Source organism: Varanus komodoensis, unplaced genomic scaffold (genome assembly GCF_004798865.1).
Source record: "Varanus komodoensis strain SLA01 unplaced genomic scaffold, ASM479886v1 scaffold8, whole genome shotgun sequence".
NCBI lineage: Eukaryota > Metazoa > Chordata > Lepidosauria > Squamata > Varanidae > Varanus > Varanus komodoensis.
The window spans coordinates 17201259-17224167 of NW_025336481.1; the positions used below are offsets into that span (position 1 = coordinate 17201259).

The window sequence follows — 22909 nt, forward strand, 5'->3', positions numbered from 1 at the left end:
AGAGGAGAATAGAGATATCAGTTGTGTGCTTCACAGCTAAAGTAACATACACAGGCTGTCCAAAGCCACCTTCCACCTACCCTAAAATGGTTAAATCCAGGGTCCAAAGTTTCCTACCTGCCCCACTTGAATCTTATGCACAGGCAACGGGAGAGCGTCCTGTCCAGCGCACAGTCACCACCTCTTGACCGCTGCTCCCCACCCTCAGCCTGCATCACCTGGGCCAGCTGCCTCACTTTCTGTTGCCTGGCCCTGTTTCAGACAGATGGGTTTGGTTGTCATTAATGGTGGTGGAGCGGGAGACAGACAGATTTTTTTCCTCTTGGCCCAGTTCATCAGACTTGTGCAGAAGACTCTCTGGGGGGGGGGGGGGGATTATGAACCATATCAGCTGGGGAGTTGCCAGGGATTTTGCATATCAGGTGCCAAATGCCTTTGGCTGGCCTTGCTTGCTTCTGTCTGTCTTGGTTTTTCCACAAAGAGAAATGGGGAACTGAGCTTGGGGACCTAAAAGATGATGCTTGCATCCTGCGAGAAGGCAGGAAAAGAAAGGGGCTGCTGCTGATCCAGATGCAATGCAGACTCAGCAGGAGAGGACATTCACCCTTCCAGTATCCATATTCAGTGTAGCAGAGAAAGATGGGGAAAAGCCACCATGTGGTGAGTTTTTGTTATCAAAATCCATTGTGTAATTTTGTGGTTATACAATGTCTCTTGATGTGATCATACATCCCAATCTGTGTTTGTGGGTGAAGCATGCAGGCAACTGTTCATGAGTGGATTCAGTGTTCACCATGTGCATTCTGTCCTATTTCCCTTCATGAAAAAAGGCTTGTGTGAATCAACAAGCCAGTAATTTTGAGATCAAACAGTCAGTAATTAAACTATAGCCACATGTGGCAAAGCAAAACATTGAACCTGGATCTTTCCTTGATGCACTTTTCACTGAAATCATTAGGGTCAGTTCCTCATAATATACTAGTACAAAGACAGTAACTAGCAGAGTCACTTCAGTCTCTGATCTGTGGTTTCCACAACACATTTGCTATTTACAGGAACAGTCTCATTGTTCTGAGGTAGCCACTTGGAAATTTCCAAAAAGGAATTGCATCTCAAAAAGGAAAAAAGAAGAAGAAGGAATTTGCATAAATTCCATATACGCTAATGTATATCTATAGGCGCACATTTAGAAAATATTGTTATAACTTAGAAAAAATACAGCACATCTTGTGATAGTGTGGAAGACTGAAACTGACTGACCTCTTATGCCTTGCTCTGCCCACTGTTTGGGAGCTGCTGATGTGCAATTTCAAGGTCCAGCTATTCCTTTGGATAGTTCTTTATCTTTATATTGCTCTTGGACTGGATATCCGTTCAAACAGAGGATGCCTTCAAAACAGAACACAGCTTTTTGGCAGCCCTTCAAATAAAGGACTGTCCTCTGTAAAAGAGGACATGTAATCACCCCAGTTCTTAGGCCTGTACTTGCAGAGACAAATGTTGTGAGCAGTTCCTGGGAAGATATTGGTTGGCTAGCAGAAATCTTGGTTGGATCCCTTGAATTGCTTCTAGCCAAATAAATGAACCCCAAGATACTTGTCCCCATAAGTGTGTTTTCTGGGATGTGTGGGACCCTGCTTGCAGAGTGATAGAGGAATGGTAAGCAACAGTTCTGACTGCACACTGTTTCCGCCCGTGTGGAGTGTCACTTGCTTTCTTGCAGACTCAGCTCCCCGTCCCTTTTGTCAGTTGCCCCACAGTGCTAGATGATAAGATGTCTTACTGGAGTCAGCAAAGCCAGGTATGACTTAAGCTGGTGCAAACTATTTAAACAGAGATGCACCTTTGCCAGCCACCCTAGGTAGCATCTTTCGTATGCCCTCCACACTTTCTCCACTTCACCAGGTCATCTTTTTCTCCTCATTAAGAAGTGCAGCTTTCTGTTGCCATCTTTCTCCAGAGGAATCAAAATCTACCCTGCATGCCTCTGACAGCAAAATCAGCTACTTTTGAAATGGGAAAGAGGAAAGGCAAAGGCCATGAGCTACCTGCAGCTGCCAAATTAACAAGCTTTCTTCATATTAGTGTTCACAAGAGAAGGGAAGATGCAGGATTCATGAAAGCAGGGAGCAATTTCCAGTAACAGACAGAATGACTAGAGACTTACTGTTTAATAGGAATAAAAAGTGGGCAATATGCATTTCTGAGAGCTCAGATCTTTTAAGAAATGGGTAGATGCAAAAGGAGGAGGCGAACAAGAAAAGAATGCTTGCTGCAGCACTCCCAAACCTGGTGGCCTCCAAATGTGTTGGACTACAACTCCCATGAGCCCCAATCAACAGGCCCAAGGACCTGTTGGTTGGAGCAGTAGCTGAATACTTCTAGAGGGCAGGGAAGGCTGGTTTGCAAGATTGTGATATGCTCTGAGACTTTAATTTTCCCAGGCATGTTGTTAGCATTTCTCCTCCCATGAATGTAGAAGTCTTCCCTATTAAATAAGCCTAAGTTTTCACAGAGTTATAAATGAACTGGTTTCCCCAATTTATATCCCCCCTTTTGGTCATTTCTGTTCAGACCCATATGATGGAAAAGTACTGAAAGTTTAGTGAAATGTGAACATCTCTTTAGACATTTTCTTGTGCATTACAACACTGGTCCCTTGTTCCATGAAAACGGAAAAAGTTGTCCCTCTCTACTAAAGATAAGTAATGAAAATGGGCGTTTCTCAAAGGGCTCTCCCTTGTTTCTTGCATAAGCAAAGATATTGTGTCATTCACAGTGTTGTCCATCATACAAACCACATTATAGCAGTATTATAGCAGCAAATATATTTATAACAGTAGCCAAAGTGATGGTGGTTGTGTTCAAACCCATCCAAATGCACATTTCCAAAGAAAATAATTGCCAGCGATATGACAAACATGTAGCATACCAATTGTGCAAATTCACTCAATCCATTTCCATGAAGGGTGAGATTGTAGGCTTGACCCTGAAGAGGTGCAGTGGTTTCTGGCCACAGTGCATAGGACAAGATTGTGATATTGCTGTTAATTCATTATGTTCTTTGGAAATGTGGACTTTCAGCCTTGCAATGTCTTCCCTTGTGTCTTGACTCTTGCCTGTTCTTGGTTCTGCCTTTGACTCTGGTCCTACCATGGCTTATTGCTATCTGACTTGTTCCTGAATCCTCCTCTGCTCACCCTACTACATCTTGTCAGGTTCTAGAGATGTTCTAGCGATCCATCCATCACCCCTGGTCTTGGCTGCAAAAGGATTTTGGGAGACAGGGAGGGAGGAGCTGAAAGAGAAGGGAAACAACAGATTTTGTTTTGCTCCTTTGCCAGACTAGAAACAAACCATGCATTAAATAATCCAGGGTTGTGTGCAGACCAGGCCACAGTCTGAGACATCACCAGGACAATTCTTAAATGTATTCTTAGAAGCAAATTCCTTGAGTTCAATTGATTTTTTTCCAGGCAGATGAATACAGACTTGCAGCCTATATTTCTTGCCCATCTGAATTGTCCCAGGCGTTCTTGAGTGTGCTCTTGCCTTTAAAAACATAATATTTTCTGATGTTGACTTATTACATGCATTGCTAGTTATTTCATCTGTGATTGTGGAGGAACTTTTTCCCCAGCCACTCAGATATTGAACGTTCTAGCCAAAAGCTCAATTTGCTTTATATTACACTATATCTATACATTGTACACATTATACCTTGTATTTATATGGCCAGGTCTATATGTAAGACTGACTGGGATTTGTGTACAACAATCCTTTTCAAGCAGCTCTTGAGCCTGGAGAATTTTGACTCTTGTCTGCTGAGAACAGTTTGCTAGAAGGAATCGGTTTCTGTGATTCTCCCACTTAGAACATTCTGTTCTAGCACAACAGCATGTCAGATTATGATACAGGCAAATTCTAGTAATCACAAAGCTTTCTTATTCCTTGAAGTTGCATCTCAATATTTTTGGCAGTCTTCACATGTCAGGATAACATTTTTTCGCAAGCACTGAAATGTGGCTACTTGTGTAAGACTTAATGCAATTAGCCAAATAATAATAATAAATAAATAACCTGCCCTAGCAATTCTTGGTTGGTTATTTATTCATTTATTTATTAGATTTTTATCTCACCCCATTAAGTTTTCCACCTCATTGCTTCTTAGATTTGGCTTAGTTGGGTTTGTGACAACTAGCTGTATTTTTCTAGAGTACCAGCAATATTAAAAAATTGAGTGACTATTTTTTTCTAAGACATTTGCATTTGGGATGCAATTCATTGCCTACTTAATTGGTGTAATTAGTACATTAATCACTGACTAAAATAGTGGACTTTTTCATTAGATTTCAGTGGAACCATATGAAATATGTTTGGTGCAGATGACATTGTTGTCAGCAGAGACACAGAGAGAGAGTGGGAGAGGCTGATGCCTTTGCCCATGGCCCCAAACCACCTGCTTCAGGGCTTCTAGCTCCACCTGCTCACTGGCTGCTTTGGTACTCATCCTGCTCAGTGTCAGGCCTGGGACCAGTGATGTGGCAGAGCAGGACCCATGGGGACACAGTGCAGACACTGCTTAATGAGCAGGGATGCTGATGTCATCTGTCCTCCTGCTCAGACTCCCCTGTTCCCTTTGAGCTTAGTGGCTATTTTCGCAATGAAGTGAAATTTCCCCAGCAAAAGTATTATTCCCTGTTGTGATATAAAATATGCTTGCTAGCTTGGTCATGAATGGGCAATTAAACTAGGGATGTCACAGAAATCCTCACAGGATTCAAACAAGTGTGCATCTCAGCAATTCCAAGCCGCAGGTTCTTTAGCACGTGGATGCACGCTTGCACACTCATGCTAATGCGTATTAACACTAAGCAAAATGAATCTGAGTTTACTAATGAGTATGTGGTGGAATGAAAGAATACTGACAAATCATGAAATGCAGACAAACTCATACATCCCTCAATGAAACCCATGAGCTTTACAAAAGACCTGTTCTTGGTGGAGATAAAAACAGCTAGAATTGTTTTTCAAAAAATGTGGATCAACACAGCTGCTTGCAGCTCTGGACTTTCTTTGGCAACGTGGCTTGGAGGACTGTTGTGACGGGTTCCTACATGCCAACATTTACCATCACGCCACTGATTAGGATACATGGCAGGGAAAGCTGGCCTGGGTGGATCTTTCCAGCTGGGAGAGCAGGAGTTCAGAGCAGGACAGCAGCACTCACTGTCTCCCTTAGTCTCCAGGGACAGAAGAAAGAAAGGGTACTGCTGTCTTTCTCTGAGAGGAAGAGCCTTGTGACTGAACTAGCCAACCTGCTTAGCAGCTTAGTGGGACAAGGGCAACAGGAGGACATGAATGCCAGGTTTTCCTCATCCAATATCTCTCCTAAAGCCCCTACCCACTTCTCTTATTTATTTATTAATCTTATATCCCACCTTTTTCCCCCCAATAACTCAAAGTGGCTTACATCATTCTCTTCCTGGTGCTCTCAATCTTATCCCCACAACAACAACCCTGTGAGGTAGGTTGGGCTGAGAGTCTGTGACTGGCCCAAAGTCACCCATTTAACTTCATGGCTGAGGAGGGATTAGAACCCAGACTGCCTGAGTCCCAATCCCATGCTCTTAACCACTGCACCACATGGGCTCTTAGCATAGTGGTCAATCTACACCAGTTCTGAAAGAGTAAATGATATGTCTGGTTAGAAAATCAGAAATTCTGATTCTCTTAAATATTATCTGTCTAAAGCAATTGTAATATTTGTTCATTTGCTAATTAATTAATGAAACCAAGGCAATCAACAGACTCCATCCTTTGCAGATATTTAAATAAAACGAATAGCTAGGTTGCTAGTCTATAGCTAATATGTAACAGGACTCCATTTGATTTCTATGACTGAGGGCTGAGAGGACATCAGAGGTGGCTCTGCATACTTACCTTCTCTGGTGAGCTGAGAACCTGCTGCGCCTCCTTGCTGAGGGGCTAACTGGATGAGATGTTGGAGATCTGGGCTTACTGCGGTGGCTGCTTCCACATCACCAAAAGAGAGGACACAGAACTGCATAAAATGCATGTATGTGAATGCATGCTGATTAATATGCAAATTTAGACATAATTATGGTAACTTGAATACAAATAATGCATCTCACCTGTGCAGTCCGCTGTGCAGGTGCTAATGGTGGATGGGCAACTTTGAGGCCCCTGTTGCCTCTCCCTCCCTTCTAATGGTTCTTTACCTTTAAATTGGACATGGACTGAATAAACCTACCAGCAGAGTGTGCCTAAGTAGACAACTGTTCTCTGTGAAGCAGGAGTCATGGTCATGCTAGTGATCAGGTCTCTCATCTCTTAAGTTTGTTTGTTTGTTTTAAGGAGACTGGCGAGGTGGATGGGTTTAATTCAGGACCACAGTGTTGGTTAAAGGTGTAACCCTTCCCCTCTGTGCCCTTTTCCTGCTGAATGTCCAGCCCCCACTTCACAAATTACCTTCTTTTTGCTCCATTAAGCCAAATTTGTGTGTGCATAAAAGTTTCCTCAAAAAGGACAAATAGCAGCTTCTTGAGGAAGGAATTTTCACCAAGAGGAGATGAGAAAAGCTACGCCCTCCTTCTCCAGCAATATAGTCCTGGTCTAATTGCCCCCTGCACTTCCTCTGCTACTGAAATGTGAAGACACAGATGGTCCAATAGCATTTATCTAATGTCTCGTCTCAGAACATCATCTGAAGCATCAGCGCAGCCTCGCCCTTTTGTGCTCTTTAGCTGCTCAAGCACAACTGCTTGATTCTTAGCGTTTCTAAGACAGCTGATGTGGTGTAGTGGTTAAGAGTGTGGGTCTGGGACTCAGGCGATCTGGGTTCTAGTCCCTGCTCAGCCATGGAGCCCATGGGATGACTTCTGCCAGTCACAGACTCTCAGTCCAGCCTACTCACAGGATTGCTGTTGTGGGGATAAGATTGAGCGCAGCAGGGGGAGAATGATGTCAACTGCTTTGAGTTCTTTGCATGAAAAACGGTGAGATATAAATCTAATAAATAAACAGGTATACAGAAACCAGAAGTGGAGGCGGATCTGGAGAAGGGCAGGTTCTTCTGATGTACACACAGGGTGGAGCAGGAGAGTGTTAATGGGCTGGTTGCTCTGCCTCATGCGGGGAAAGGCTGAAGTGAGCAATAGGAGGAGGGTTCTGCCCACGCCTCTGTGGGCTTGCACACAGGAGAGAAGAGAGTTAAAGAGCCCTTTGATGTATGTCTCTCATCTTTGCTCAGGAGAATACAAGTAACATGAATATTAGGAGATTAATATTGGGATTAGGGAAAGAAATGCTCAAGGATTTTGTTCAGTCTGCATTTTTAAGAGATCCAGGCTTCCCGGACTAATAACACAGAACACAGTTATGATTGGAACACAGCTATCCGTTGGTTTTTGCACTTCTTTGGACTTTTGCAATACAGTTTTAGCTCAGAGAACTCACCAAAAACAGACAAACAAATGCTACATATTACAGAATAATTTATACAGAAATGTATATATTTTCAGTTGAATATGTTCAAATTAATATTTTGTGAAAACTACTTTTAAAACAGCACACAAGATGGATTGAGAATGAGAATAAACACGTGTAAATCTCATGTGGACCAGAAACAGACTGATCCATCCAACACTGATTATGGGATATGCTGTGGCATTCTGTTTAATCCAAAATCTTTGTCCAGAAAAGGGCCATTGGATCTCAGCATCAAGTTTGGAATGTAACAGAGCCACAGAGCTGCAAACAAACAAATGATCATCAGAACTGGGCATCTTTGCTAATGCCTGGCTTGATCCCTTTCGATGGATTTGTTGATGTTATCCAAGCCAGCATTTCATAAGAAAGGAGCTTGCAAAACCCTCAGCTGATGTCCCCTTTATATAGTTGAACCCCTTTCTGTGAATAAGATAAAAAGCTCAGAGGGTCCTTCTCTATTAGAACTCAGTGAAAAATTATTTTGTGCTGATTCATGCTGACCAAAGACCAATTCTTCACTTGCTCATTCCAGCTGGAGACCACCATGCATTGGCTCTGCGTGAAGATGTTTGTACTGTATGGTGGTTGTGTTGTGCTTCCCATGCAAGCCAACTTCATCACTATCTGTCTAGGCTGCTGAAGAGAGAGCAGGAAGCTCCCTGCATTCCTGTTTTTCTTTTATGGTGAATGGGAAACGTGTATATTTCAATAGACAAGTTTTGGAAGTATGCACCCACATGTGCACATTTCCTCCATAGACTAAAGCATGAAAAGCAGACTGGGAGGAAATGTATGCTTTTTTCTGAAGTATGCATTTTGCAAACACAAATCTTTCCCCAAAAGCTGTGTTCCCATTTAGAGTTGCAAACAGAGCAGATTCAGGTTAAAAACAAATCAAAACAAAATTTGCATACTTCCCTGGCTGTGTGCCACAATAGGATAGCTTTTAAGAATATGCTTTCCACTAGAGGATTGTCCTCTGTAATGGAGGGCATATGGTCACCCTGTCTAAGGAGTGACTGAGCACGAGACTGCTAGGATCTGAGGTGTGCTGATGGAAAGGTTTTATTAGGGTTGGATGTAGAGAGAACGCTCCCTGTGCAGCACTCTTAGCTTTGCCACGCCCAAAGAGTTTAATCTGTTATTGCATTCATGCAACCCAAATAATTTGCACACATAGATAATCTGTCTGATGCAGTGATTCTCCTAATTTTTGTTGAAAGAAGTAATTTAGACCCTGGTGAACTCCCAGGCTGGTTCTTGCCTGAACCGCTCCTGCGCTTCAGTGCCACTGAAAGCAGCCCTACTTTTTTTTTTGCCATGGAGGGTGCCTAGCAGCGAGAGTGCAAAAATAACCCAAAATGTAAAACTGCAAGAGAAAACAGGGCAATGCTAATAAGGTTGCTTTCCATATCTTTGTTGCATTGTACAGTTAATTACAAAGCTGTGTAAAGCATAGCTTGCAATTGTTTGGGGCATCATAATAAACAAGCTATTCCGCACAGCTGTCCTCTCACTAACCTTTCTCCTATGTAATGAGCATGGAATAAAAGTTGGACTCAAGTGCTGCATGTTAATAGGCGGCAGGAGAAATCCTGCTCTAGGAGTGAAGAGAATTTTAGAGTCTCCTTGCATGGATGATGTGGTTCAGGAGCTACTGTTTGGTCATCTAGAATAAGGTCATCAACAAAGGTACGAAACAAATATTTCTTGGTAAAATTTGATGTCCAATGATTAAATCTTTAAGACTAACATTCCCACCATCCCTGAACATTGACCATCTTGGCTGGGACTTATGAGAGTTGTAATCCAAAACCTTATCTTGTAATCAAAACCATCTAGCTTGCCTAACTCTAGTTTGGAACATCCAGGGTTGGCTTCCATTTCAGTATTCTTCTTCATAAGAGTTTTGAGATGGATTTGAAGTGTAGTTCTAGTGATTTGCTTTTATGTAAAATTATGTAAAGTGCCTGAGCACCAATTGTGTGTGAGGGTACTACAGAAATATTTATCATTGTTGTTCCTCCATCTTCATTTGAAGAACCCCAGCAGGGAACAGCACTTGGTTGTTATGAATCATGACATGTGTTAGATGCTGAAGTACATCATGCAATTATTGCCTGAACAATGTGCTGTGTCCCCTCCCAGCACCTTGTGTGATGCCCTCTCAGGCTTCTGTATCATGGAATGGGTCACCTGGGCAGCCTGGAACATCATGTCATGCAGAGGTGGCTTAATTTGGGATAGTCTTGGACAAGATTTATTGAATATGGGTCACCATGGTCCCTGCCTGCTTCTGATTTTGATGCTGCTATGGAGTCTCTGGACTCCTCTACTGGCTTGTATGGATTAAGATGGCACAGTGGCCACACCTGTGGGCTTTATGCAAATGGCGGGGCATGCTCAGCTGCAGAATTAGCTAGACAGTAACATTTTGAGTTCAGTTACTGTATCTTGGATAGCGAATATTGTGTCCCTTTCGACTTATTTATCAGTGAGTCTGTCAAGGGTGGGGAGAGGTACTAAAAAGATCCAGGGCACAGGACCACAGAACAAAAAATGGGATGCACATTTGCATATGCTAATTTGCATACCTTCTATGTGTATTTTTAAGGCACCCTGCCTTGCAAGACTGCCTTTCTTGTCAAAAGGCATGGATGGAAAGGGGAAAGGAAGGCATATGATTTCAGAAAGTTTTGGGGTTGCAGCGGGAGATGAAGCACGTGTGGACAAAAATGCAGCTAATCCAGGGGGACTGAATACCACAGAGATGACTTTATTTATTTGTGTGAGGTTTTATTTACCATTCGCACTAGCCAAATGGCTCTCCAAATGGTCTACAATACAATGGTTACACCAAGCAGACATCTCCCTCTTGTGCATGAGTGACTCTGCTTTGGTTATGTAAGCAACAACGTCCACAGTCTGAACACTGGAAATAGATGGAAGGAAAATGGATCCTGGTAATGTACAGCTAGCTTCATATTTCCTTTCAAAATATCTATCCTCAGTGCAAAAATAACTCATCAATTTGGTCATGATTACCAGATTTAACACTTTCAAAAGCTACTCACCAAGCTAGGTCACAGTGGAAAAGTACAAGAAAATAAATACAATATTCTGCTGAGTACAAACTGCCCTTTCATGATGAGGCTTCCTCACTTTTCCTGGATTGAAGGTATTTGCGTTGAGCCAAAAGAATCACACATGCAATAGGATGTCTTTTCCCCATGTTGTTTCAGTGCTTGATATAGAGCATAATGAATTGTGATAAGCTTCGTCCTAGCCAGAAAGAGATTAGATATAAAGATCAAAGCTGGGCAGAGTCGGGTAGAGAGAATGACTGTGGGTGGGAGTGTGAGGTGTTGCCACAGCTGTGGGAAAGACTGGACTGGAACATCTCTTGCCAGTTTCCTCAGGTCTAGTGGCAGATGCAGATCTGCACAGGGAATTTTGTAGACAAACAGCAGGAGCTGCTACAACTCTAGATTAAACAAAATTGATTGAACACAAGTTGTATAGGAATTCAACAAGAAAGGTAAGCTCATGGATGGAAAGATCTGGGAAACCCAGGGAACACAATATTGAGCTTTTAGAGTGAAGACAGGGGATTATGAGCAGATAAGCTCTGTGTTTTGGATCTTTGTCACTGATAAATCCTGTGCTGTTGACAATTGGATTTTGCTAGAGGCAGATATTTTTAAATGCTGTTGCATTGCTACATAAGCCACCTCAGTGTGACATGATGTTCCAGGTTGCCCACAGGATAAGAGATGGCCCATTCCATGATGCAGAAGCCTGGGAGGGCATCACAAAAGGCACTGGGAGGGGACACAGTGCATCGTTCTGGCAATAATTGTGTGTTATACTTTGGCACCTAACATGTTTTATGTGTTTCATAACAACCAAGTGCTCTTCCCTGCTGAGGATCTTCAAATGAAGATGGGAGAACAACAATAATGATAAATATTTACGTTGTGTCCCCACACACAAATGGTGTTCAGGCACTTTAGATGACTTCACAAAAAAGCAAATTCATTAGAACTGACTTCAAATCCATTACAAAAATGTTACGATGAACAATACCGAAATGGAAACCAGCACTGGAGGCTGTATAGCAAGGGGATGGCATATAAAAACTTTAAACAAACAAACAAATAAATGTTCCAAACTAGAGTTAGGCAAGCTATTTCCTGCTAGATGACTTTGATTACAACTCTCATAAATCCCTGCCGGGATGGCCAATGTTTAGGGTTGATGGGAGTTTTAATCTAACAACTGCATGATACCGCCTCCTGTTTTAAACTGTGTGTGGAAGAGTAACTTCTAGAGGCTGCTTTGAAAAGACAGGATGGACATTTGGAAGGAAGGCATTGCTATGTTATATGGATTCTAGGATATCAAGAGCCCAAATGCTTGTGGACCTGAGAACTTCTGGTGAGATTCCACAATGGTGGATGATGGGTGGGCACAAAGGAAATGGTCAAAAGTACTGGAGAAGTAATGTCATTGCAGCCAGGATGTGGGTGGCCAGTGAGAAGTGCAACAGAGGCACCAGGACCTCAGGAAAGACAGTCCAAAAGCAGGGTCAAATGGAAAGTCCAAATCATGGTCAGGTACAGGCCAAGGTCAGGCATCAGAAGTATGCATCGGGGCAGAGCCAGGGCATGGACAGGAACAAGCCAAGGGTTGAGAACCAGGAGGGCACACAGCAGTGCGGGTACCTTGGACAGGTAACACAGTGGGAAACATGACAACATGGAAAGGTAGGAACCAGGAGCAGGAATGGCCTGCACAGCAGCAGGCAGGCAGGCAGGCAGGCAGAACTGTGCTGCTGAGGCCACAGGGCAGGTGCAGGGGCAGAAAGACTTGTACTACTGAAGCCAGTTCTGGAGGGAAGAGCTTGCTGTTATATAACTCTTCCCCCAGGATTCCCAGCTGGTGCTCATCAGTAGAATGAGAGCTCCAGCAGGCCTTGGGACTGATCCTGCAAATACAATGACCACCAGAACAGCCCAGGCCCTGACTGTCATCACCTAAGGAATGCTACATTGGTCTTTATCCTCCTTCATTTCTCTTCTCCTTTCCCATCCATCTCCACTGATCTGATGTCTAAGAGGCAATGCATGCCATCTTCAGCCCTGACCCCAGACTCTCTCATAATACATGTCCTATTCGGGAATACAAACAAATTTACACTTATTTGTTTGAAAATCTAGGCTTTCTTGTACCCTGCAGATGGGCTAGATTATAGCTCCTATCATCCCCAGCCAGCCAAGCTGTCCAACCATGATGGAAGTTTTATTGCCCTCTGTAAAGCAGGGCACATGGTTCCTCACCACAAGGGACTTAGCAGGCAGCCTCAAATTCAAGGCTGGATGAGTGCAGAACCACTGAAAGGTCCTGGTGTCGTTGCCTTTCCCAGGACAGCTCAGCAGTTTTCCTCAAGTCAGAATCCAGTGGACATCTTGACCTTACCTCCTTTTGTGTGTTCTCTTACTTGAACCACATAACACCATCGCTGGCATTTCTTACAGTTCAGCCTCCAGTAATTATGTATTTCTGGATGACTTAAACAGCTGTTTGACAGGGCACTGGGCCAGAACCAGCAGTGCTTCAAGGCTACTGTGGTGAAGCCTTATGTCATATTCTTTCCTGTAACCTTTTGTCACCTTTTGATTAATCTTGTTAGAAAGATGCAGCATTCCATAGTTACTTATCTGAGAGAACAGAACCTTGTTTAAAAATGAAAATGACTGTATGTAATAGCACATCCTCCATTGGTATGTATGTAATAGCTACTGTATTAATTCATGTCGAGTAGGCATGTTATTTTCTTGAGTGTGCTGAATGTGTACCTAGTCCTAGAGCACACTAACCCATTCAACATACTGGTGTGACAATTTGCTTGGAAACTTGATCTCACAAATTTGTTAATACAAGCTGAAAGGTCAAAGTGACAGAAATTTTAGCATTTGCAATAAAGGATTACTTTGTTTAAATGTGATTTCTAGGTTTCAAGGGAATTCATAGAATCTTGGCCCAGAGTTTAAGCAACAGTTTTTGAAATGAGAGCCATTTGAATGAAGTGCTGTATTCACAGCGTGTGTAGAAAAACAATAAATTGACTCATAAATTGGATTGGGAAGGATTGACATGGTTAATTAAGCAGCAAGAAAAAGGATGCTCACAATAAGATGTTGGATGGGTTTTGGGGCGATGAAGGGAACAGATCAATCTTTTCTAACCTGGTGCCCTCCAGTTGCTTGGAACTTCAATTCCCATCACTCCTAGGCAGCATATTCACTGGTGAGGAAACCTGGGAGTTGAGTAAAAACAAGTGGAGGGCACCACACAAGGAAAGCTAGAACATAAGGTGTGAGGTTCCCATGTCTGAGAAGATTAGGTGCCAAGTTACACAACTGAAAGTGCAAATTGAGAAGGAGAATTCAGTTGATTATATCAATGCATGTGTTGCTGGCAAAAAGAGTTGTGTTCATGGTTCCAACTGTTGATATGGTTTAGGCCACTCTGGAGGACTAGTTGTCAGCCAAACTGGGTACAGAACCAGCCAACCCACACCCTCCACATACTAATTTGGTTTTGATGTAGCTAACTCTAGGTTGAGGGCCAGCTCATGAGGTTTCCCTGGCTGTCACTGAGACAAATCTGTAGTCGGATAGTGCTTCTGCTGCCAGAGGGGTCTGATATCCTTGCCTTTTAATCATAACTGTTCTTACGGAGCCAACTTGGAGTTATTCAAAGTGCTCAACAGAGCCTGGAACAAGGAGAACATTAGCAAAAGTATTTGTTGATCCAACATTGCTTACCAGTTTTCAAAGCAAAAACAGTCATGCTGGGCACTTGGTGGTGGACTGTTGTTCAGCTGTGCCTTTTTTCCTCCTCTCCAGGGGTTCTTATTTCATGCCATCATGGCAGAACATGGCTCCCACTCTTCCTCTGCTTGGCATTCGGTGAATCCGTCCACTCAAAACCCCACTCTGGAACATGTGGATCTGGGAATTAGTGAGCAACTGACCCCACTGGAGCAACCACCATCATCCCCAGACCTGGGTGACGACGATGATGATGGAGACCTTGAGCCCCCACCAGACCCGGATGTGCCCTATCCTGATTTGGCCCCCGTGGTTTTCTTCTGCTTAAAACAGACCACTAGCCCTCGGAGCTGGTGCATCAAGATGGTGTGCAATCCATATCCTTTCAAAGCTGTGTATTCTCCTTTCTAGCATTTCTCTTTCCTTGCTGTCCCCTTTTTGTCCTCCTGTCCTTGCAGAGCACCTGACAGGTAAGAGATGGCATTCCTTACATAGTTAATGAATCACTTTGTTCCCTGCTTGCATTTAAACAGTGCCTCAGCTGCTACTATATGTGATCAAAAAGAGCAGCCTCAGAAAGGGAGAACTTCAGAGAGAATGCCTGTCGGTCAGAATCAGAAAGACAGAAATGAGGGGCTGGAAGAAGAGCGGGAGAAAATGTATTTTCCCTTCATCTCTTTCTTTGCTTTTCTTTGCTACCAATAGCTTGAAAGCTTTAGAACATAGGTGGAAGTAGTGTTAACTCCATTCCAGGAGAATCTTCCATTGATACATCTATGGATTGTGCATGATATGATTACAGGCCATCTACCTACCAGATAGCTTATACACTATAGGTTATCTGGTGGGTATCATATCTAAAATTCCCCAAACCTGAAGAGTGGACCAGCATAGTCACTTTTGTAATAGGACACCACAGGGTCCGTAACTGAATGACAACTAGAAACCTGTGAAGGTGATGAGAATATTAGCCGCTCCCAAGTGTGGGTCTTTGTGCTTGGGGAGACCCTAACCTTTATTGGAAATGGGAAAAAGGGGCTTTACAGCTAATGTGGTTTGTGGAGAATATCTGTGTAGTCCCAACATTTCATTGTGCTTCTTTAGTTCCAGTAGATGAAGTTCCAGAACAGGTGAAACATGAGCCCATCTGACCTAACAAGCAATCTGTTCCTCCATCTGAATTTGTCACTTTGCTCACTGTTCTAAAACGATTTAATGTATGCTAGCCACTAAAACATAGTACGTATTTGCCCTGTTAAATTCACTTCATTTTTAGGGAGAAAAAAGAATCCTGAGGTAACATGCAGGTAGGATGCATGGGAGTAGAGGGCATACAACTTTGCTGCCTTCATCAGGAACTTATCAGAAGCATCACCTTATAGCTTGTGTCCCTTTATCATGCATTTCCCTCCTACATCATAGAGACTTAGTCTGAAGGAGCTGTTAGTAGATCTGGTCTTGGTATTAGCTTCATGGCTATAATCAGGCCAGCTTTCAGAGTGCACTAGTCTGTCACATTCATCCTCAACCTGTAAATCCAGACAGTACTTCATGGATTTGCAGTCTGCTTGTCATGTGTCTCCCAACTGTCCTGTCAGCACTGAAAATTGGAGAATTTCATGGTTACAGTAATTGTACTGGGAGTGCTTTGAGTAGAAACACTGAGCTGATCGCAGCAGTGATGCTATCTGCAGTTAGTGTATATCAGTGATGGTGAACCTTTTAGAGACCGAGTGCCCAAACTGCAACCCAAAACCCAATTATTTATTGCAAAGTGCCAACACTGCAATAAAAATTGAAAACTGAGGTTTTAGTTTAGAAAAAACAACTCACAGCCAGTCCAAGCAAATATATGTATATCCTTGTCAGCCCACTGACCAGCCATGTGAAAGCTCGGACAAGTCCTGGTTAATGAGTCGTGGCTTGTGACATCATCGCCTGGAGCTGTGACTCCTTTCCGAGCATGCGCATGGCCCCTATGTGCACTGTTATCTGATGCTTGGCTGCTGGGGAGATGTAGGGTGACTTGGCTCGCATGCTGACAGAGAGGACTCTGCTTACCAGCTGTGGCACGCGTGCCATGGGTGTGCCACCACTGGCCTGACCCTACCCTGGTGCACTTCCTAACCCGCCCCCGTATTGGTCCATATTGTATTGGTCCGCCCCCAGAGCCGGATAGATCCTGATGGATTCCTGAAAGCTCTGGGGGATTTTCCAGTTGACAAGGCTGGTGATCCTGTCGATGCCCTGGTTGAATTGTGGAATGGGGAGATGACCAGGGCTATTGACATGATCGCTCCCAAGTGTCCTCTCCCACCTGGCAGAGCCCGTTCATCTCCTTGGTATACACCTGAATTACAGGCGATGAAGCAGGTTGGGAGATGTCTAGAGTGTAGGTGGAGGAGATCACGGGGTGAATCTGACCGAACACACTTAAGAGCCCATTATCGGGCCTATGCTGTGGCGGTGAGGGCGGTGAAGAAGAAATTCTTCTCCGCTTCCATTGCCTCCTCACAATGCCGTCCGGCGGAGCTTTTTCGGGTGGTGCAAGGGCTGATACATCCAGGCCCGAAGAAAGATCTTGTGCCACCCTCGAAGGCCCGCTGTGATGACTCTGCCAAGCATTTCAGGGAGAAAATCGCTCAGATTTGCCACGAGCTTGACTCTGCTATTGAATCAGATTCTACTGGGGAGCCGCCATCGACGCCGTCGAGTCCACAATTAATGGATGAATTTCAGTTGTTGTGGCCTGATGATGTGGACAAGGTGCTTGGACAAGTACGACCTACCACCTGTTTACTAGACCCATGCCCATCCTGGCTACTTAAGAAAGCCAAGGACGGGATTCGGACCTGGATCCTGGAGGTGGTCAATGCCTCTTTAAGAGACGGTCGGGTACCGTCCTCTTTAAAAGAGGCAGTAGTCCGACCAGTCCTAAAGAAGGCATCCCTGGATCCAGAGGTGGCCGCCAATTATAGACCAGTGGCCAACATCCCGTTCCTGGGCAAGGTGCTAGAGCGGGTGGTGGCAGGACAACTCCAAGCACTCTTGGATGAAACTGATTATCTGGACCATTTCAGTCCGGCTTCAGACCCGGGTACGGCACTGAATCTGCCTTGGTCGCCCTGTACGATGACCTGTGCAGGGAGAGAGACGGGGGAGTGCATCGGCTTTCGATGCCATCAACCATGGTATCCTTCTGAATAGGCTGGCGGGATTGGGAGCTGGAGGCATCGCGTGGCAGTGGTTCTGCTCCTATCTCAACAGCCAATTTCAGAAGGTGGTGTTGGGGGACTATGGCTCTGCGCCATGGCAGTTATGCCATGGAGTTCCACAAGGGTCCATTTCCCCCCCACCCCCTTGCTATTCAACATCTACATGAAACCGCTGGGAGAGGTCATCAGGAGGTGTGGGCTGCGGAATCATCAGTACGCTGATGGTACCCAGCTCTACCTCTCGTTTTCCACCGATCCAGGTGAGGCAGTGGCTGTGCTGAACTGGTGCCTGGCTGAGGTAATGGGCTGGATGAGGGCCAATGAACTGAGGCTCAATCCAGACAAGACGGAGGTCCTGTTGGTGGGTGGTTTGGGACTCGGGATGGAGGACTTGGGCCTTGTCCTAAATGGGGTTGCACTCCCTCTGAGGGACAGGGTTCACAGCTTAGGAGTGCTCCTCGACCCTGAGCTGTCTCTAGAAGCCCAGGTGACGGTGGTGGTGAGAAGCGCTTTCCTTCAGCTTCGGCTGATCCATCAGCTGCGTCCCTTCCTGGAGAATGATTGCCTGGCGACAGCGACACACGCGTTGGTAACTTCCCGATTAGATTTCTGCAACACGCTCTACATGGGGCTACCCTTGAAGATGGTCCGGATACTTCAATTGGTGCAGAACAGAGCTGCCAGGTTGCTGACGGGGACTGGGCGTTGTTCTCATATAACCCCAGTTCTCCGTCAGCTCCACTGGCTCCTGATTGAAGTCCGGGCCCAATTCAAGGTGTTGGTTATGACCTATAAAGCCCTCAACGGCTTGGGCCCTGGGTATCTAAAGGAACGCTTGCGTCCATATATGCCCTCCCGCCCCTTGAGATCAGCAACAGTTGCCCTTCTCCGGGAACCCTCTGTGAATGATATTAGGAGGGTGAGTACCCGGAGGAGGGCTTTCTCTGTGGTGGCACCCCATCTATGGAATGTGCTCCCCAGAGAGGTCCGCCTGGCGCTGTCGTTATTTGTTTTTTGGCGCCAGGCTAAGACCTTTTTATTTAAAACTGATTTTAAGTGGTAATTTGTTGTGTGGGATTTTAAGGTTTTTAAGCCAAGATGCACCAGGTTTTAATATTTTTGTTTTTGTATAATTTTGTATATTTTTGTTTGGGTTGTAAGTGGCCCCAAGGCTTTGTTGCGATGGGGGCAGCATAAAAATGTTTTAAATAAATAAATAAATAAATAAATAACCCTAATATAGGGCTAAAATACCATTGAAAGGGGCGATTTTGAAAAAGCCTTCCTTGAGTAGCTTTTTCTGCACAGCTCAACATTTCTGCCCATGCTAAACAGATTCCAAATCATGCCAGGAAACCTCTTTTTTCTAACTCTAACCCAGTGATGGTGAACCTTTTAGAGACCAAGTGCCCAAACTGCAACCTGAAACCAACTTATTTATCGCAAAGTGCCAACACTACAATAAAACCTGAAAACTAGTTCAGGTTTTATTTCAGAAAAAACAACTCACAGCCAATCCAAGCATCCATCTCTCCCTCTCTCTCTCTCTCTCTCTCTCTCTCTCTCTCTCTCTCTCTCTCTCCTTGGCAGCGCACTGACCGGCCATGCGCATGGCCCCTCTGTGCGCTGTTATCCGATGCTCGGCTGCTGGGGCGATGCTGGGGTGACTTGGCTCGTGTGCCGACAGAGAGGGCTCTGCGGGCCCGCTGTGGCACGCGTGCCGTAGGTTTGCCACCACTGGTATGTATGAACCCCCTGCGAAGACTGTAGAAGATGGAAGGAGTTCTTTTCCCCACTGCCTCTTTATGCAGACCAAGCTTCTTTGTTCCTCCTGTTTCCTGTCCAGCAAAAGTTAATCAGTGTTCAACTTGCAGCAGCCAGAAGCCTCCAGAGAGCTTAAATTCTATAAGGACTAAGGCCTCTCACATAGAATGGTGGTCTACATAGCCAGGACACCACTTTTGTTTCTTTTGAGAAGCAAAATGTGTCTGTACAACGGACACCCTGAAAGCCAATTACACTGCCTGTGACATTGGGCTTCATTAGAGAGTCTTCATTTTAGGGCCTTGTCAACCGTCTAACTAATTGCTAGTTGATTCTATTATGCCTTTCAACCAATTTTTAAAGACTTATGTATTACCAAAACATCAGTAAAATGATTTCTTGAAATACTGAAGAAAATGCAGTATAAAAATGAACAAATATGCCCTCCACACAGCCTTGCCAATGCAAATTTGCCTTACTGATTTTTTAAAAACTAATCACTAAATTAAAATTTAAGTTTTTGAATCTTATCAGTTAAAGGCTGTAGCCTCCAAGACACAATCCACCATTATGTAACTTACAGCAACTCCACATATATGAATCATCATAGAACTTAACAAACAAATGACCAAAAGCTCACACAGAGAGGGGTGGAATATTGTGTTTTGTGGACATTTGCAAGGACTGGTTTAGGATAAGGATAATTAGGGATAATTTTCTAGATCTGGGGCAGAGATAAAGAGAAAGGTTTTGATTTTCAGATAGTGAAGGTAATCAACATTCTGTCTTTGGCATTGGTTTTAGCATGAACAGCTACATTTTAGATGTGATGCTTTTGGAGAATATCCAGGAAAGGTTTATACTGTGCTCTGTCAGTAGGTTTGAATGTAAGATTCTTGAATTCCTGGGATAAATATGAGCTTCTGCATTAGTGTGCATGTTGTTGTTGTTGTCTGTTTCTCATGCAAATGAAATACAGTGTGATTAAATGTACCTGTGTCACAGTCAGATGATGCCCTGTAGGTGGAGTGAGGAAGGGGAGGACAAGAGTCGTAGCTCTTTGGTCTAGTCATTTTGGGTTCCTGTGTCCTCAGGGGGCAGCATGAATTATGTTGTGCCTGGAAGAGAGGAACAGGTAACTTTGCTACTATTGGGAATACTGGGTTTCTTCACAGCATAGCCCAGTCATGGATTCTTCAGTGTTCACGGGCTTTTCTGCCTCTTCTCTGCCGTCTCCTGTGCCTTTGGGGCTGGGCCTGCCCCAGGTTCACATACATCTTGGACTTCTTTGCACAAGTGTGCTGCAACATGCTAGCTGAGCAACACAATGTCTGTGATGCAAAAGCGTAACCAAATTTAACCGCAGGCATTTAACCCTAATGCCCATGTGATGGGAACAGATGTCATCCATGCAGGCTCGACATGTTACATAAAGATCAAGCCAGGGGCTGGATAGGGGGCTTCTGAGCTGACCCGTGTCATGGAAAATGTTCAGCTGATTGTGCACAATTGCAAGATGTAGAAATATAGGTGGACTTGTTCAGTTGGTGCAATCCTATGTGTGGCTGACTAGGGCATGCTGGGACTTATAGGCCAGGCTAGCCTCTTTGGGGAGGGCAAACCATGAGTAGGGTGCCACAACTAAGCAGACCCTCCCTCCCTCATAATCTGCTGTATGATGGCACTTACACATCACTGAAAATAGGACAAAAGAGGACAATAATTTGCATGTGTTGATTTATATGCATAGATGCAAATGTAGAATTCATTGCTGCAATTTAAATAGAAATACAGTGCATAGAATGCAGGGAAGACTGTTATGTTAACTCTTGATGGCCAGTCTTAATATATCCACTCACTTCTTATGGTTCTTTATTCACTGGGCTTGGACTGGCCATCCTTTCAAACAGAGGACTATGAAGTAGGACATTTAGCCAACTAACTTCCTTCTATGAGAACACCAAGAAGAGGGCCTCCAAAGAATGGACGCACATGGAAGGAGTTGTTCCTATGTATATATGGGCCCAAAGCCACTTAGTGCTTCAAGAGATATGAACAAGCTTCATGTTTCATCAGAAAGAGACAGAAAACAGTTCCTCTTTATGTTTGTCTGGGGAACTGTTTACTCACCAGGTTCCTGCTGTGCTACGTAATCTCTCATTTAAATTCATAATCAGCTTGGCATAGGCTGCTTTCACGTGTCACCTTTACTTTGTGGCAATGCTGTGGCAACTCAACCCAGTGCAGCTCCAATGCCATTCCCAATCTGTCCATGGGAGCTTAAGATGCCTTTTTAATATCTTCTGCCATCAGTGATGATCTGCAGTAAGGACAAGAAATAGGATGCACGGTTAAAATAAATGCAAAGCAATGGGACGAGAAACTGTCTTCTGGAGTATCATATGTGAAAATGATCGTGAAGGTGGGCCATGCAGCCCCACATAAGAGTCTCCACTGACCTTCAGTAGTTGCCACCACAGTCCAGTGTCTGAAAGGCTTTGCAAGTGCACTCGTTCAGGAGCAAGGAGTCTGTGCTGACCTCAGTGGGACACCACAATAGGATCCACAGCAGTGTGCTTCAAAATGTGAACTTTGGAATCAAGGGTTTGCTTTGCTTTCCATGCTTCCACACAACAGAAATCCCTTCCTCTAGGCCGATAAAGCCAGCACCCCTCCCCCTGCTGTGGGAAATCAATACTATAGATGAGAGTATGAAAGCAAGAATGAGCATGCCATTAAAGACAATCAATATAAGAAATAGGGAAATAACAAGGCATATTATGCATTTCACTGCCTCAGTTGCTTTGCCTTTGTTGCTACCAGGATATACTCTTCTTCGTTCATAGCAACAGGGGCTAATCCTTATGGACGTGCTACCACAGTTCCAGATGGCTTCAGTGGTCCTTAATGAAGCATGCATGATCCATAATTTAGAATATAACGTTCTGGACATACAGGACTGGGCTAAAAACATTCCCACCCTCTGGGTAGGGGAACTGTCAGCTCTGTCTTCTATCAACTTTTGACACAATGCTTGGAATTTCTTTGGTCCGTTTTGGAAAGCACGGGCTGCCATGGCCCCAGGGTGGGGCTCTCTGGGGGTCTGCCAGAGAACTTCTCAGCTGCCAACTACTGCCCCCAAGTGTTGAGTTTCACTGCATGCTGCCTGTGTTTTTGACAGAAACCTTGTCCAAAGGGTAGCTTTGATGTCATAATGAGGGTTATTGGAAATTATACTAATTATTCGTATTTTTCAGCCAAAGTGGCCTGATTCACAGATTTTAGGCTATTGCACAGATTGGAATGTGCTTATCCTTTGGATTGTGCATGTTTCTGAATGTTGTGAATTTCAGTTCAAAATGCATATTTTAGGGAGAAATGTATACAATGATCAATGTGTATTTTAGGGGAGAATATATACAGAAAATGATTGTTGCATTTTTGTGGGTGTACATTTTAGGGGGGAAATTGTACTTTTTAAATTCAAGTTTTCTACATATAAAGAAGCAGGAAATAGATGGGACAACATGTGCAAAACTTAGGTCAGATACAAAAGGATTAGTCCAGTCCTAGGTATAATTA

General features: G+C 44.1%; 1 protein-coding gene across 1 annotated transcript in view; it reads left to right on the forward strand.

The window, feature by feature from the left end:
* The first annotated feature begins 14432 nt into the window (after window positions 1-14432).
* CACNA1I (calcium voltage-gated channel subunit alpha1 I) overlaps window positions 14433-22909 on the forward strand; it is a 284889-nt gene continuing 276412 nt past the window's right edge. Inside the window, exon 1 of the mRNA XM_044455382.1 lies at window positions 14433-14725. Within this exon, the coding sequence (XP_044311317.1) occupies window positions 14445-14725 (281 nt within the window). The 5' untranslated portion in view covers window positions 14433-14444. The remainder of the gene's footprint in view (window positions 14726-22909) is intronic.